The 18,954-nt window shown below is 38.3% G+C and overlaps 1 protein-coding gene across 1 annotated transcript in view; it reads left to right on the top strand.

Moving 5' to 3' along the window:
* The window catches only part of LOC150103805 (sarcosine dehydrogenase, mitochondrial-like), a 383,814-nt gene that overhangs the window by 76,185 nt on the left and 288,675 nt on the right, over positions 1 to 18,954 (top strand). Inside the window, exon 6 of the mRNA XM_090397147.1 lies at positions 5,561 to 5,740. Coding sequence (XP_090253273.1) covers positions 5,561 to 5,740 — 180 coding nt within the window. The remainder of the gene's footprint in view (positions 1 to 5,560; positions 5,741 to 18,954) is intronic.

The raw sequence follows: 18,954 nt of genomic DNA, 5'->3' as shown, positions 1-18,954 counted from the left end.
CTCCTTTCACTGACCCATTTAATCTACTATTTTGAATACTCTCTGTTTCAGCTCTATATCTTTTATTATTATTATTATTATTTCGGGCGACTCCAGGAGTCCTTAGACTCATCGAGGGAGGCCCTAAACATCATGTCCACACAACTATGCGATTACATTCTCACAGTATCATACCTTGTCTTTTTTTTTATTATTATTCTGACACCTCCAAGGAGTCCGAAGACTCATCGCGGGAGGACACCTACAACTGTCTCAACCACTACACCGAACCTCTACTACGAATCATCTCCATCAACGTTATCTACCGCCCACCAATTGAATTCGTTCACCGTCATAGCACCCACAACAGACTCTGGCAGCTTATTCCACTTATTTACCAATCTAAAAGTAAAGAACCCAGCTCTAATACCCCTGCTAACCACACTTTTGCCCAGCTTCCATAGGTGTCCCCTAGTTCTCCCACCACCAGTCCTGATCTCAAAAATATCCTCTGAATTAATCCTATAGAATCCCTTTAGCAATTTGAATGTCTCAATCATATCTCCCCTCCTCCGCCTATCAACTAGTTTCTGCAACCCACAATTCTTCAACCTGTTCTCATATGGTTCATTCCATAGACCTGTTATCATCTTAGTCACTCGCCTTTGGATCCTCTCCACCTCCTCCCCATCAAGAAGGAACCGAGGTGACCAAATCTGGGCACAGTAGTCGAGATGAGGTCTTATCAAGGCTCGGTACAGAGGTACAATAACTTGCTTGTCTCCACTTGTCAAGGTATTTTTCAACAACGAAGTGAGTTCATGAGCTGATTTAGCTACTTTTGCAATGTGCCCCCTAAACTTCATCTCCCTATCCACTAACACTCCCAAGTCCCTGGCCTCATCAATCTCTTGGAGTACAGTTCCACCAATGTGGTATACTGCTGCTAATCTTTTCACCCCAAAATGCATAACCTTACATTTTGTCACATTAAATTGACATCCATTCTCCTTAGCCCAGAACTCCAATCTATCTAAGTCATCCTTCAAGACTTTGACATCTTCTGCATTCACTATTGCCCTACCCAACTTTGCATCATCAGCGAACAAATGAATTGTTCCACTTAGATCCTTCCCTATATTGTTAATGAACAGATTAAACAGCAGTGGTCCAAGAACAGAACCCTGCGGCACACCACTAGTCACAGGCTGTCTTTTTGGACTCTACTCCTGTATAAACTACTCTTTGATATCTCTCCATCAACCAACCACTTATCCATCTCACCAATCCTATATCCATTCCCATATGTTGTAGTTTACGGATTAGTATTCCATGTGGTATCCTGTCAAACGCCTTTGCCAGGTCCAGCAGTATCACTGTAAACCCATTTCCCTTATCCAGTTCAGCCGTCACCTTGTTATAAAAATTGAGCAAGTTACTGAAGCATGATCTACCCTTCACAAAGCCATGCTGTCCCCTGTACAGTATCTCGTTTTCATCAATCCATTCCTGTATTTTTCCCTTGACTACTTTCTCTAAGACCTTGACAATGACTCCTGATATGCTGATCAGTCGGTAATTTGCAACCATAGTCTTGGATCCTCCTTTATGCAGTGAAACTATTTTCCCCTCTTTCCACACCTTCGGGACTAAACCAGACCTGAGACTCAGATTAAACAACATGGTCAAGGGCACTGATAATTCTTTAGCCGCTTCACGCAAGACCCGTGCCGGTATACCATCCAATCCCACAGATGTGTTCACATTAAGGTTCTGTAATAGACTAGTCACCTCCACTTCATTCATCACTATTCCCATATAAACTAATGGTTCCTTCATTTTTTCAATGTCACCACCTGGATGATATGCTTTTGCAAAGTGCGCGCTCAGTAACTCCACTATATCGACTGATTCCATGACCTCCTTACCATCGTCATTCCTTAAAATCATTTTGCCGTGTACAGTTTTTTTCTTGCTTGCAGCATATTGAAAGAACTGTTTGGGATTCTCTTTTGCTTGCAAAGCTAGTTTCCTTTCATAATCCGCTTTTGCTTTTTTTACCACACTCGTTACCTTTCTGGCCTGCACTTTATACCGTTCGTGTGCCTGCAGGTCACCCCTTTCTTTAAATTCCCTCCACAGTTGTTTCTTTTTTTGCAGCTCAAGCTTAATGGTGTTATTCATCCATTTAACCCCTACTTGTTTTACTATTCGGACCCTAGGTATACAATCAGCCATTACCTCCTGTAAATGCTCCTTGACCACTTCCCATGCTCTATCGACGTCCAGCCCTTGCAGTTGCACATGCCATGGCACTGATCCAAGCAATCTCCTAAGCTTGTCATACTTGTCAGCATGGTAATTCCACATATACCCTGTCTTAATCGAAAATTCCACACCTTTAGCCACTTCCCAGGTCAAGACCTTATGATCACTCTCACCAATAGGTGGCAACATGGTCATATTCATTACAGTCAAATTCTCAGATGCTATTACCAGGTCAAGCACTTTCACACCCCTAGTATTTTCAATTACATGCTGTCTCAGATAGTTATCCCTTAATAATTGAATAAAATCCTTTTCCTTCCTCACATGTGTCCTCTCCTCCTTCCAATCAATGTTACCATAGTTGAAATCTCCCATAATAATTACCCTCCTTCCACTCATTTCATCAATTTCCCTATGCATACTATCTCCACCGTCTATTCCATCACCTGGTCTATAGCAGCACCCAACTGTATATTTTATTCTGCCAGTCTCAATCTCACACCAAATAGCCTCAAATGAGCTCCTTTGACTATCCTGCGATACGACTTCAATTCTCCTTGGCTGTGGTTCATCAGCTATCATCAATAATACTCCTCCCCCCATTTTATTCTCTCTGTCCCTCCTAAACACACTATAACCTACACATTCTATCCCACTAACTATATCTTCTTCCGTCAGCCATGTTTCACTAATGCCAATAACCTGTGGCCAGGAAGAGCGAATCAAGGCCAAAAATTCTTCCTTCTTGTTCCTAATACTCCTGGCATTAGTATACATGAAATGCAGTGATCCCTTAGTCCCATCCCTATATTGATGCGTTATTCTAAATGACCCATTCCCATTTTTTGTCCTTAGTGCTGGCTCGGGTACATTATATACATTCTTACACTGATCTGTCTCACTGATGTCTGCATATCCATTCCTCCCCTCCTTTGTAGTTCTAGTTTCCCTGGTTTTGCACATCCATTTTCACTTCATTCAGCAACACTCTTTCCAGTCTCCGCACACCAAGTCCATTCAAATGCAGGCCATCCATCTTGTATAAGTCCTTTCGCCCTTCAAACTCATTCCACACGTCCACGAATTCCACACCACACCGTCTGCATAACCTACGCATAATGTCATTTGCGATTATGGCCCTCTTCCTAAACTCCTCTCTGTCATACCGCGGCAACAGACTAACCATTCTAACTCTGTCACTCTTTTCTTTCGCTACCTTTAACAATACTTTCAAGTCCTCTCTCATAAAAAATTTATCACCTTTCAATTCATTCGTACCCGCCACAATTATTAATTCTTTCTCCCTCTGTTTTTCACTCTAATACTCTCACTTACATCCTTAAATTTCACACCCGGTAAGTACGATTTAGTTACACTGCCATCTATCACCCCTCTTAATAACGAGTCACCATACAACACTCTTTCCTTCATTTCAGAAACTCTCTCATTCTTGCACTGTTTTTTTACGTTAGCCAAATCACTCTGGAAAGAGTTTTGCAGGTGCTCTAATTGCTGCTGCGCATTTTGTATCACTGCGTGCAACCTAGCGATCTCACTTCCTACAAATAATTCCTCATTATTTTTATCATTTAAACCATTTTCTCTCTCAGTATGGTTGCTTTCACTCTTTCTGAGATCACCGCTCTCATTGCCATCTTGTACATCGCAATTCTCTATCAAGCCACTATTTTCACTCACATTCTGGCAATTCTGGCTTTCTTCAACCATAACTATCTCACTACCTGACATACTTCAACTCCTCACTTTGCTTACACTTTCTGCACATTCTCCCACCACTATCACTTTCAATCCAAATTCCAGCCTCATTCGGGAATGCATAAATCCCACGCACATCACATTGGACAAACTCTCTCACATTATAGTTTTTGAACAATGCCGTTGTATTTTTGGATGCCATTATGTTACGTCGTATTGGCGCCATATTCAAATCTATGAAACGTAACCTTATATACTAAATTAAATAATGTAATTCACACCAAAATCCCACAGACACAACAAGCTACCAAGATTAGGCAATATTACGTTATGATTTTAACCTATATTCTAATTTTTACTCAAAATTGTACTTAGCTTTCAGGAGCTCTCTGAAAACACAACCATCCGTCTCAACACAGTGTGTGGAAGTACCTGTTTTCTACAGGTACTTCCACACACTGTTACAATGGACTGGCTTTCATTGTTCATTCACTTTCTACCAGACCTGTTGAAACTCAAGGAGCAGCTGCTGCCCACTCCTTTTACAGTCTCATTTGCAAACTCACTAAACCTTGTTCTCTTCTTCTTTTATTCAATCTGGCTCTGTTCTTTGCATCAGCCTTCTCATGAAGTGCTTCCTGGCAACTGCAACTTCCAGATCTTCATCAAAAATATCAATATGTTTCTTTGTTTCCAACCCTCACTTACATCCTACATATGGCACAAATGTACTTTAAGCTCTGCCACCTCTCATGTGTGGAATTGATATTAAATATATATGTATACCAACAAGACTAACTTTTTTTATTATTATTACAACATTGTCATAGATGAAATGAATAAATTGATAAAAGTAATAATGTTGGTCTAAGTGGTGACAGTTAATTCTTGTAGGATCCATCGTGTGCTATATATCACTGGTATATGATATTCCCTTGTTTTGAACATGCTCAAAAAAGAGTCCAGCCACTAGACTTCAAGAAAAAATTTATATCAAATTCCCTGAACAAAAGAAGTCAGTAACTGAGAATAGTCTTTCATTAATATTGCTATAAGCCATTACTGTTGGTTTATCATAAAAGATTTTGCAAGCAAGCAAAAACCGTTCATAGATCCAAGTTTAAATAAGAAACACTTGGAATGAGTTGACTGAGAATAATGATTATTTCTATTTGAAACTATAATGGTGTACAGACCATTATAGTTTCTTATTGGTGTTTAGTTTCAATGTTGATTACTTATTTGTCTGGGGCATGAATTGCATGTTTTGCATATACTCATACATTATACCATTATTTGGTATTATGTCTTTATTCTGTATAATCGATTGAATTTTCTTTACCAATATTTTTTTTTTGTATATATTCATTAAAACTTCATTAACATCATATGATGAAGTTGTTTTAATAAAATGTAAATGTATTTAAATACAATTTAGATTGGTGATGCTGAATTTTTCTTGATATTATCCAAAATAATTTTCTGTTGAATTTATATTTATAGGAATTATGTGTATATTTTATGAAAATGTTACAAACATTTATAATAATGAAAATACATAAAAATGAATAAATAATAATAAAACACTTAATTTTAGGTAGGAAAGGCTTTTGGCATTGAATCATTTGTGTTATCTCCTGAAGAAACAAAAAAGCTTTATCCATTAATGAATGTGTCAGATCTCTATGGAACATTATACAGCCCAGGAGATGGTACTGTAGATCCTGCTGGATTTTGTACTGCACTTACCAGGGCAGCATGTAAAACTGGTGCAAAGGTACGTTCATTCATTTTTTACTTCTGTTATTTCAAGTATTCAGTTATCTAATTGAATACTTGATTAGTATTCAATTAGATAACTAATATTCAATTAGATAAAGAGAGCTAATAGTGCACAAGTCTCTTATTCCATATAAATTTATTCAGTTGACTTCCCTTCCTGCCATACCAGCTTTGGTAATTCTGTTGTCTATTTCCATATTTGCCATTTTCACTAAAAATTGTGCCTAAATAACTAAAATTTTAGGCTTATACATTGATGTGTTCAATGTTACTGCTTATTTTCATAGTCTTTTATTTCTTTTTATTACTGATTTGTGCACCAAATTTGTTATAGTAGTTATTCAGTTTAGTTGGAAATGCCTGCAGATGAGCTGGATTTATTTAGGAGTATAACATCATCTGCATAAAGTAAAGAGCTGAGTTGCATATCTCCAATTTTCATCTCAGGCCTAATGCTGAAATGCTTCCATACCAATAAGATTATTACAGTGACATGTTCAGTTTACAAATGTTTGGAACAGGTCACTGTAATAATCCTCATTGGTATGGAAGTATTTATTCTCTGTTCCACTCTAGATTCCCAGCCACTGACCAAGCCCTGATTCTCCAGAACATGCACCAAGGCTGTACAAGTGAAGAATCAACAGACACTGACTCTCCTCCAGAACTCCATCTTCTCTTACTGTTCATACTAAAGTGCTGAATAGCTGCAAGAAAATTATCAAGTCATCCAAAAGGGAATTTGAATTAGAGAAAGGATTAAAACCAGGAAACTTGCATGCTGCCCAAATGGCAGTCATTCCTTCTAGTCAATTGCTAATGCCATCAGCCATAACTTCTGTCCAACACAGCTTCCATCACTGTTATACTCAGATGGTTATATAGCATCATGTCCCCCCCCCCCTCCCAAACCATTCCAAACATAGTGCTCCTTTTGACCTTCCATCAAAAAGAAACAGAATTTTATAAAAATTAGACCAAAAAAATCTCCTGGTCCAATTGTCCTAAAGATCCATTTCAGAAATGACTCTCATTTACTTTGCACTTTTTTATGTTTTCACATTCTAACAGTACCTATCCTGTAGTATGGAAGAAGGGCGGGGGACACATCCTTACCATCAAACTACTGTCATAATGTCTCTCCATTATGCTAGACACATAATGGAGAGAACCATCAACATTCAACTCCTTTGTTACCTCGAAAGCACTCGGTTAATAAATGAGTGCCAATATCAGGACCTATTTACCTATGGAAACAATATTGCAACCAAGAGAATGAGACACAATGTGTGTGTGTGTGTGTGTGTGCTTGTGTGTAGCACTAGGTTATAGTCTGAATTACCTAAAGTACAAACAACATCTACAGTCTACTTAGAAAAGTCACTATCAAGGAGTGTTTGGGTTATCTGTATTCAAGTAGGGATATGAACATGTAGAAAGTTTTTTACCTTGGGTATACTATACATTAAAGATACCAGGCAATTTTATAAACTTGGTTTAAAGTGCCTTAGACGATAGAAATATAAGATCTGATAATGTTGGAGTCTTGACAAGTAACAGACTGATTTGGAGGAAAATTGTGGATAGGAAGTTAGTAATGATGTAATTTTTTTTCATGTAGTACTATCCATATCCTGTACACCCCTTGAGGGTACATGGCAGGAATTTGATGATGATGATGGTTTTAATCCTTTTTCCCAAGTAAGCAAACAGACAAGTAAGTCAAGTGGCCCCTTCCTTTAATGCATGGCATCATACATCTCTGCAAGGGGAATGTGCTTTGCATTAGGGGAGATACTAAGGAAAGTGATCAGAGCTTACTCCACCTTTACCATGAATTGCCTCAGACCTGAACATAGTTCAGGTGCAAACTTGACTTACTTGTCTGTTTGCTTACTTAGGAAAAAGGATTAAAACCAAGTTTATAAAATTGTTTGGTATCTTTAACGTAGGCATACGAACAATTTGTATAAGATCACCGGTGATAATGTCTCAGTATCTCCACCTGCCTGCCTGATCATGCAGTTGGAGAAGGAAAGCCAGTTGGTGTTGTGAACATTAAAATCCCAGAGGAAGGTGACTTAGTTGTTAGAAAAGTTAGGCAAAAGAAAATTAGCATTTACAGAAAGGAAATCAAAAAGTTCAGAATTGTTGATGGCATTAAAAGACAGAAAATGATTTTGATATAATGGAGAAGAGAGATTCTCATCCAAAGGAGGTGTTGAATTGTGATAGATTATGCATCTTAGAAATTCCAATTCTTTCACAGTTCAACATGGGTTTCCTGGCAAACAGGAAAATAAGCACATATGTTTGCCTCTGGGTAATATATGAACGACGTGTATATATGTATAAATAACACTAAGATAGAAGTGAAGAAATATTTAATATGAAAAATATGCGAGACTTAACCTGTTTTGCTCGAAGTCTAATAGAGAAATTTATTTAGGGTATTAATTTATTTAAAGAAATTTGTTCATGTATTATAAGAAAGCAAAGTGTATAAGCCAGGGTCCAAGGGTCACATTTTAGCCGTTCAGAATAACGTATGGCCGGAGGGAAAGTGAAGTTATACGAATAGGAAGCTAGAATGCTTTCTAAGAAAACACGGCACGCACACGTGGAAGTGTGCGGAGCGCGGTAAACAACGTGGCGAAGTGCGTGAATCTCCGAGATTGAAGCGTGCAATATAAATGCCAATACCCCCACACTAGGCTTTTTGTTTCTGTTTCCTGACCTCATGGACGTTGGCTCTCGGTCTCTGCCTGCGGAGAAGATTCTAGGCTGGTCGTGGAAGTTATGAGTCGTCTGCCGTAGCATGTGAGTTAGGGCTAGCTATTTCCTCAGACCAGGATAGCTATGCTGTATCGTCCAACGGTAATCCAGATGTGTGCCTGCGATACTAGTGAAAGTCCTGAGTGGCACATAGCCTTTCCAATTCGGAGAATCTGGCCGTGCAGCTAGCATGTGTGACCCAGAGAATTGTAGACCTTAAAGGAGCCTTGATGTCCAGACAAGGCTGAAGAAAGAACTGAAAGTCATTCTAGGAACGGTAATGTAGATTGTCATATTCTGTTTTCCAGTCGAAAATTTATGTGCGAAATCTTTAGGATATTTGTGTAATGGACTAATGGACTTATTGTAAAGAACTTTAGGAACTATCCCTATTTTAGCATTGACCTGTCCCTGTTTGAGAAATGTTTTCCTAGAAGGGATTTGTATAAGAGATGATTGTGATATGTTGAGAAATATAACAAGTGACCACGTGAGTGATAAAGGATAGGCTACATAATCTAGAAGTTTGTTAAATTACACATAGAAGTGGTCCAAGTAATTTGTTCATATACTGTAATGTTAATGTTGAAATTGAGATCTTGCTAGCAACTCAATATAGTTAACCATGCATTTATAATTTTTCATGTATAATTTTTGATTTAATAAATATGTTTCATAGCATTTGCCTGAGTCCAGCTTGTTATATGAATTCAAATAGCCATTCATAAAATTACCATCGAACCTAGCGGGAGGGACCCACGAGTATAATTTGATATTTAGAGCCACGACTGCATGCAAAGATAAAGGGAACTGGAATTAGTTTATTTATTGTTGGAAGTTTATTACTGTGTATCACTCTGAGAGAGCCACCTTGGATAAGAGTCTCGTCTATCCTCAGTATTGGCTGGCACAGTTAAAATATAAATTTGTCAATTTTTACCAGGTGAACTGTCTCAGAGGATATGTTTAATGGCGGCATCCCATACTTGGATAAAGCCCTAATCATAAATTAAATTACACGTGACTAAACTTAAGAGCGGCCTAAATTTAGCTTGTTTAAAGAAAGGGAAATTTGTATGAGTGAGTAGGGTATACATAACTAACAAGATTAGATAAAGATATAAAGGTAATATAGTTAAAGAATATGCAAACAATATAAAGGATAGGTACATAACAGAGGTGAACCTCAGGAGATTCTAAGTTGGATGCTCTTTTAATATGGTATATCAGAACAGACATACACTATCTACCAATGTTATTTATTTTTAATGGTATAGATGACAACACAGAAAGAAAATAAAATAATATTTATTAACTTATTTGCTGATATTTCACTGGTATTGTATTCAGCATCTTTAGAGCACAAAAACAGTTTGTCACAGTACATAAAACATCACCACTTTGGTATAGTGGGACTAGTTGGAAAAAAAAATTGTAATGGAAAACACAAGGTTTGTTAGATCCAGAAAATTTGTTTTGAGAGAAAACAAATTTTCTGGATCTAGCAGACCATACCTTGAATATCCCTTCATACAGGATCAATTGGAAAAAAAACAAAAGTGCTACATAGAAGTCATTATAAGTTAGAGAAATTGTTTTTGGAATCAACAGAAGCTTTAAAACATACCCCAAACCTCAACAAGTATGACTATAAATTTACCAAAAATCTGAGAGTCATTTTAAGATCTAATTAATATTTGTTTTCTCTCCTTTTCCAACATAGATGGCACCTAATTAGGACTTTAGCTCCTTGTGTTGTCCATTACAATTTTTTTTTAAATAACTAGTCCCACTGTTATACCGAATTGTTGTTTCATGTATTGTGACAAACTGTTTTTGTGCTCTGAAGATGCTGGATATAATATCGGCACAGAAAATATCGGCAAATAATATAGCTTATTTTCTTATCTTTCTGTGTTGTCATCTATACCGTTAAAAATAAATAACATGTCCTTTCCATGTATTTGACTATCTACCAATAATTGTCCAAACATCTCTGTTATTTGAAGTTATGGAACATTCCAGGTTTGTTAATAACATAAAAAGCAGTGTACAGTAGGAAGTAGTATTTCATCATAGCAGTTGAACACAGGTGATATGGTGACACGATGCGAACTCAGTGACTTTGAGAGAGGTGTCATTGTGGCTGTCACATTGGTGACATGTCCATACATGCCATTGCTGCTCAACTGGAGCATCCAAAACCAACGTATTATTTCTGGTTGGTGATGTGATCAACAAATGGAGATGTTTTAGCATCACTAGTGCAGGAAAACACTAGAGTGGAAGTGATGGAGGCCATAAAGAGGATGAAGAATGGAAAATCGGTGGGCCCCGACAGAATTCCAGTGGAGGAACTGGGGGAAGAGGGAATTGACCTGCTTTGGGACCTGTTCATGAAAGTTTGTCAACAGGAAAATATACCTGAGAATGGAGGGAGAGTACTCTTGTCCCCATCTACAAGAGTAAAGGGGATGCACAAGACTGTAAAAATTACAGAGGAATAAAGTTGATGTCCCACACAATGAAGATCCTAGAAAGAGTTCTTGATGGTAGATTGAGGAAGGAGGTGGAGATTGCAAAGGAACAGTTTGGTTTCATGCCTGGTAGATCAACAGCAGATGCTATCTTTGGGTTACGGCAGATGATGGAAAAATATCGAGAGAAACAAAGGGAGCTACATCTGGTATTTATTGATCTGGAGAAAGCATACGATAGAGTGCCAAGGCAAGAAGTCTGGAGGTGTCTGAGGGAGAAGAAGGTGCTGGAGAAATATGTCAGGTTGGTGCGGGAAATGTACAGAAATGTGAAGACAAGTGTTCAGACCTGTTTGGGACAGACAGAAAGTTTTCAAGTAACAGTTGGCTTGCATCAAAGGTCAGCATTAAGTCCGTTTCTGTTTAATATTGTGATGGAGGTGGTAACAGAGGAGGTGAGAGAAGATGCGCCTTGGACAATGTTGTATGCAGATGACATCTTGTTGTGTGTAGATTCAAGAGAAGAAGTGGGAACTAAACTGGAAAGATGGAGAAAAGTACTGGAAGAGAGAGGTATGAGACTGAGCAGAAGTAAGACAGAGTATATGTGTTGCGCAGTGGGCGGTGGCCAGGAGACAGATCTGGAGTTGGAAGGAAATGTCATCAGGAAGGTGAGAGACTTTAGATACTTAGGTTCAGCAGTGGAAGAAGAAGGAGGAGCTGAGAAGGCAGTGGGATGCAGGATACAAGCGGGTTGGAGGAACTGGAGGGAGATGGCTGGAGTGTTATGCGATAAGAGGGTGCCGATCAATCTGAAAGGCAAAATTTATAGGACAGTAGTGAGGCCAGCTATGACATATGCTATAGAAACTGTGGCCCTGAGGAAAAATAATATCAGCAGGATGGAAGTAGCAGAGATGAGAATGCTTAGGTGGATGTGCGGTATGACCAGAAAGGATCGTCTGAGAAATGACTATGTCAGGGGAACAGTGAAAGTTACGAACTTAGGAGCGAAAATACAGGAGGCAAGGTTGAGATGGTTTGGTCATGTGATGAGGAGGGAGGACGAATATGTGGGAAGAAGGGTCATGCAGATGGATGTGCAAGGAAGGCGGAAGCGTGGGCGGCCAAAGAAGAGATGGAGGGAGCTGGTAGAAGAGGACTTGAAGATGAAGAACTTGGATGTGGTGACAGCCCAAGACAGGAAGGTGTGGAAGAGACTCATTACAAACAGTGACCCCACTTAAGTGGGAGAAGCTGCAGAAGAAGAAGAGTGCAGGAAAACACTCAGGGCAGCTGCCAAAAATGACTGACAGGGACAGGAGGGTGTTAAAACAGTTGGCATGCAAAAACTGGGTACAATCGGCACAGACCATCTGTGATGAGTTCCAGATCACCAGTAATGCCATGGCAAGCACTAATAATGTACAAAAAGTACTCCATTTACTGGGTTTTCCACAGAAGAGCAGTGGCACACAAGCCAAATATTACAACAATGAACAAGGCAGCTCATCTAGCCTGGTGCAAAAAGCATGTGAACTGGACAATTGACCAGTGGAAAACAGTACTCTGAAGTAATGAATCAAGGTTAACCTGTTTCCTGTCTGATGGCAGGGTGTGGGCGTTTAGGCAGCCTAGCGAATACTTGTTACCACATTGTGCTGTACCCACAGTAAAGTTTGGTGGTAGTGAAGTAATGGTGTGGTATGCATTCAGCTGATTTGGAGTGGGACCACTAGTCATTGTCCATGGTTCCATGAAGGCAGCTCAATACCTTGATATTCTGGATAATCAGGTTCTCTATACATTGTGGAGATTTATGGAATGATCCATGTTACTATCAAGATGACAATGTCCCATGCCACAGAGCTGCAGCTGTTATGGAAGAGTATGAAGAGATAGGAAAGATTGTTTAAGTTTTGGTTAACACAGTAGCTATTAAATGTAGGACTTGATTTTCATATTAGCATTCCTTATTTATAGTCAGTGATCTATGCTTCATCACTATTTCAACATTTTTCCTCTAGCTGATGTAATTAATGAGCATTTTCCTGCTGGGCAAAGGTAAGATCTGGACAGGCTTGTACACATGATAGAGAGGGAGTGCTTTTGAATTTACTGTTTACAGAAGTTATAAATTCAGATCTGCTTGCTAGCGTGTTGTAGTTCACTTTAATCATGCACGAGAAGTTCATTCCATCTTTATACAAGCACATAGGAAATTCATTTCATCTTTACACAAGTGCAGAAGATTTGAAATATCAGCACCTGATGATTTTTTTTTAGGTTCAACTTGCTGGTGTCAGCAAACTTGTTGATGCAGCCCTTTGATCTTTCTTTCCATTGAATCAATTTTGCAAGAAAGTCTACTCAAGACTGAAAAGTTACTCCCACTCTTGATCTTATCCCATCATATCCTTCCCCCTTCCCCAAAAATTTCTATTTTTCACCCCCCCCCTCCCAAAGTATTCTCTGCCCACATTTAAGAATAAAAAAACCTGGGTTTTTCAAAAAGTTCACATACCTCTTGCCTCACCAATAATTCTTTCGCATCTCTACCCCCACACAAATTTCCAATCCCCCATTCCTTTCAATCATACTTCCTTCCTTTAACAGCAGATGAATGTATATCGCCATATGCCAGGATGCCACTGAATAATATCAGGGGAGAACCAGAGGTCATCCCTGGAAACTATATAAAGAGGAGTGAGAGGCAGGTTTTCTTCGTGCAGAGTTGTAAATGATTGGAATGTCTTGCCTGAGAGTGTGGTGTCTGCAGAGAGTTTGAGTGTGTTTAAGACATGTATGATGAGCTTTGCGTGTGTGATAAAAGGACCTCCCAGATGAGTTTTTGACTCCATGAGGTCTTGGGGTAATAATAATAATATAAGAAGAAGAAGACAGCCAGCTACATCCTACAAAAGTATGTCCGAATTATTCCTCCTATGTATTCTTCATATATCTCTCTATATAAAACATCAGTAATGCCCTAAAATTTAAGTAAAAGCCAATGACATTATAAAAGGGGCACTCCTAAAACAGAAATAGGCTAAATAGCCATAAATAAATATATTTACTTAGAGGAGTAACATGGGAATCTTCTCAGAAATAATACTTGAAAAGTTACTGTTCTGTCAGTGTGCTTTATGAGGTTTGAAAATTGCTTGACAGAAGGGATGCACAAGGGACAGAAAAATGGCTGGTTGAGGACAGTCAGAAGTTCATGCATCCACTAGCAACAAAACTCAAATGTAAAACTTTTTTCTTAGTTTCTCTGATGGTCTGTGGCTACAGCATTTCATATGGCGATCAGTTTGATTGCTGATTAATGATTTGTCACTGGTTGTGATATCTGAAGAACAAGGACTTCAGTGTTGCTGATCTTGTTGCCTTCATATCCATTAGACATATTAGATTTCAGTGCATTATGTACAGGCACTTGCTCACAACAGATATGTGAGGGTGTGCTGAGAAGTTGTGATAATCACCATGAAGGAATTGATGTATAACCATGTAACTTGCACATTATTCTACATATTCCCCATGAAGTGTTATACACTTGTTACAATGTGCTGCATCATTTGCAATCCTCTGAGGATAAAATCTTTCCCTTGTTGCATAAACCAGTCATTTTTGTTCTAGGTGTTTATCAGAACTTTTCAGATCCCCTCATAAATATATTATTACTATTATATATTTATAATATATTATATAATTATATAATATATATTATATATTATTACTATTATATATTGCACCATCCATATGGAGTTGCCAGACCAAATATTAAAATCCTTAACATTCCTTTCATTAACAACATATTCTGGTAATGCGTTCCATTCTCTGACAATTCTCCATATAAAAAATCTACTTCTCACCCCCCCCCTCTTCACTACTCTTACATAACTTTCAGGGATGGCCTCTGGTTCTTTCCCTCACATCTTCTATTCTTTTTATAATCCTCTCTGGATTAATTCGATAAAATCCTCTCATTAACTTAAATGTCTCTATCATATCACCTCTTTTCCTCCTATCCACAAGCCTTTGCAATCTACTTCTCTTCGACCTCTCTCCATAGCCAGCATTCAGAAGTCCTGATGTTGTCTTTGTCACTCATCTCTGGACCCTCCCTAATGTTACCGCATCACACTGAAAACCATGTGACCAGATCTGAACACAGTAGACCACGAGTGGTCTGACTAGCGCTTTATACAGTGGCACAACCACTTTCTTATCCCTACATGTTAGAGTACTTCTTGTCATAGCAGCACTATTTGCAATATGCCCTTTAAACTTCAGTTTACTGTCAACCATCACTCCCAGATCTCGAATCTCATCCACGTCCTGCAATATGGCACTGTCAGTATAGTACACAGCCTTATATTTCTTAATATTAAAACTACAACTCCACTCCTTTGTCCAAGTCAAAAGTCTATTCAAATCTTCCTGAAGGGAATTAACATCAGTATTGCTACTCATACTTCTCTGCAGCTTTGCATTATCAGCAAAAAACCGAAGATCTCCAGTCAGTCCAAATAAGTTAAATTAACTTATTAACTGCAATTTAACTTATTTACAATTAAGTTAAATTGCAGGAGCCCAAAAGATTAAAGACAAAAGATCAAATCCAAAAGATTAAAGCCTCTAGTTGCTTCGCACATGCTGCTTATGATATTTATCTCTTAGAAGTTCCACAAACTCACTCTCCTTGTTCCCATATACTATCTCCTTCCATTCTATATTCCTGTAATTAAAGTCACCTATCTGGATCATCTTCTTTTTACATGCCCAATCAATTTTCCTAAATATTTCAGTTAGTATGCTCTATATTCCCTGGCCTATACCATCATCCTATCAGATATACTAGGCTGTTAATTTCAACTTCACACCACACAGATTCAAAATCTGTGCATTTACTATCAAGTTCCATACTTTGTGGACACAATTCCTCTGCAATCATTAACAGCACTCCCCTCCTCTTTTCACATTCCTCTCCTTCTGGAAAATTATATATCCTTCCATTTCTATTCCTGACATCACATCCTCCTCAAACAACTAAGTTTCACTTATTTCAATTATCTTTGGGCATACTGACTCAATCAATGCAATAAGATCAGCTCTCTTGTTTCGAACACTCCTTAAATTTGTTTACAAATATAACAATTCCTGTGTATTTGCGGCCATTCCATCAGCACCAACATTCTCTATTCTAGCTATTATACCACACTTCTACTCACTCTGACCACTTCCCTTTCCCTGATCCTGACTCATGCTCGTCATTCATGCTCGTCACATCTTCACCTTTATGCATTCCATCACCTTGTGCTGCTGCAACCACATGTTCACCCTCATTTCCATCTTCCTCTTGTTGTACAATCCATTGAGCTGTGCTAACCTGCTTTACAAGTGGACTCTGATCATTTACTACATTAACTTTTTGATTCTGTGCATTCTCAGGAAACAATAGCCTTTCTAATTGCCCAGTACCAAACCCATTCCCATTCAAATTCAATTCATCAACTTTAAACCATTCCAATTTTCCTTCAAATTCACTCCATAGATTTACAAACTGAACCTCTTATGATTTACAAACTGAAACTCAGACATCTTACTATTCATTATCTCTGCTCTCCTTCTCAATTCACTATTGTCATATCTGGGCAACATGCTAACAACTTTTCCAACAACACTATTATTCTTTACCTGCTGCAACAACTTCCTCAAATTTCTATCAGCATTCTTTTTTTCCCCAGCTAAGTAATTTGTGCCCACAACTACTGCTACTAATTTTGATATTCACTCTTTCCTTTTCTGCAATGCATCAGTTATTTGTTTCATTATTCCATCATGAAAGCATGTTTGTGCACTTTATCAGTCATCACACTTCTAATGATGTAGTCCACATGCAATGATATACAATTATCCTTTGACTCTTTCTTCATAATACTAACTTCCTCCTCCTCCTTATTCTCATCAGCCAATCTTTTCTTTAGATGATTTAAAAGAGAAGTTTTTCTGTGGCAATCAAAGAGTAATTACAGTTTTGCCTCTAGTTCTGCAGCTTCTCAAGAATTGTTGAGAAGTTGCAGAATACTCAACACCAAATGAAAGTATACTTTCATTTGGTGTTGAGATTGGAAAGAAAACATCTTTAAAATGATTACTTAGGAACACAAATTCAAGGTAACATATTCTGAAGTATCATCTATTGCAGATATAAATGGACATTATTGAGGCTGCATTTTGGTTTTCATGGTGGCTGTTAAATGTCACCGTGATATCCATCAGTATCTCTTGTTTATAGTCAGTGGTCCATGCTTCATCACCATGCGTCATCACCAGGACTGTACAATGTTAGTTATGAGGATCGGCTGAGGGAATGTGGACTGCAGAGTTTGGTGGATAGAAGGAGAGGTGATATGATTGAGACTTTTAAACTGTTGAGAGGTGGTTACAGGGTTGACACTGGGGAGTTCTTTTGCTTGGTTGAACAGCGGGAAGGAGTGATGACAAGGGGCCATCCCTGGAAGTTATGAAAGGAAACTGTGAGCAAGAGGGTGAGAAGTAGTTTCTTTGCATGGAGGGTGGTTGAACTGTGGAATGCATTACCTGATAGAGTGGTGAGAGCAAGAATGGGCAATGAGTTTAAGGAGTGGTGTGATAGACTTTGTGTTTCCTTGGAGGGACCTCCCACGAAGAGTCTTGATAGACTTTGTGTTTTCTAGGAAGGACCTCCTGCAATGATTCTTTTGACTCCTTGGAGGCCTAAATAATAATAATAATAATAATTTTGACATTTTCCTCCATTTTGCTGATGACATAGTTGACAACCTCAATATTCATATGATTTTACATGATTTGTTATTTGTCTTAAAGTTGTCTTAATTGATGACTTCTGTTTGGCTTCAACCCCAGCTTGTTCTTCTCCAAGTGAAACTTGGAGAAGCCTTATCTTAAATATGCTTGCACATAAATCTTATTAGGAATGCTCAGTAGGGAAATTCCTCTGTAATTGTCACATTCAGTTTTATTTCCTTTTTATTTTGTTATATTTTGTCATATCTCCAATCATCTGGAATTTGACCTTTATCAGGCAATTTGGTGATGCATTTCATCATCCTAAGCAGCTGAACTACTAGATTTGTAGCAACACCCCACCATATATTTCATCCTGTTAGCCTAGACTTTACACCAGATTGCCTCAAACTTACCACTACATGGGACATTGTTACTATTAGTGCTTTCGTATATTTCTACACTAACTGGACACAGATCATCTGATATCATTAGTAGTACCCCCCTCCCTCCTCTTCTATCCTTCCTAAAAATACTATACCCTTTACACTGAATTCCAATTATTACATTTGACTCTGATAACCAGGTTTCACTGCCAGTAATTTTAGGCTGAAACATATACATCACAGCATCGAATGCTATCCCTTTGTTTCTGATGTGCCAGGTATTTGTATATAGACATAATAAGTTACCTTCTGGCTTTTTTGTATACTTACATCTACAATTTTCTTGGCTGGTTGGGCAACTTTCTCTTTTCTGTCCATAAACACATCAAAAAGTCTGAACCCAAAGCATAAATTTCCATCTCAGGTTCACTAGATTCATATCTGTGCTCAGTAACATGCATATCATTGTTATCTTGTTTACACACTGTAGTTGAATTACCCTCCCCACACACATTCTCACTATTTCTCCATGATGATCTAGTTTCCCTGACTCTCTGCATTAGGTCTTGATTTAGTAAAGAACTTCTTTAGGCTCCTGATTCCAAATCCATTCAAGTGCAGGCCATCCCTCTTATATAGGTCTTTTCTACCATCAAACTCACTCCACACATCCATCCAAAAAATCACATCCATTACACTGCCTTTGTAGTGAATCATTTACTATCATGGTCTTCCTTAATTCATTGCTGCTGTATCTGGTAATAATCTAACATTTT

Source organism: Typopeltis vanoorti, chromosome 8, assembly GCF_054136105.1.
Source record: "Typopeltis vanoorti isolate ZY-2024b chromosome 8, IOZ_Tvanoo_1.0, whole genome shotgun sequence".
Taxonomy (NCBI): domain Eukaryota; kingdom Metazoa; phylum Arthropoda; class Arachnida; order Uropygi; family Thelyphonidae; genus Typopeltis; species Typopeltis vanoorti.
The sequence above is the reverse complement of the archived record's forward strand: the minus strand, read 5'-3'. Positions and strand labels throughout refer to the sequence as shown.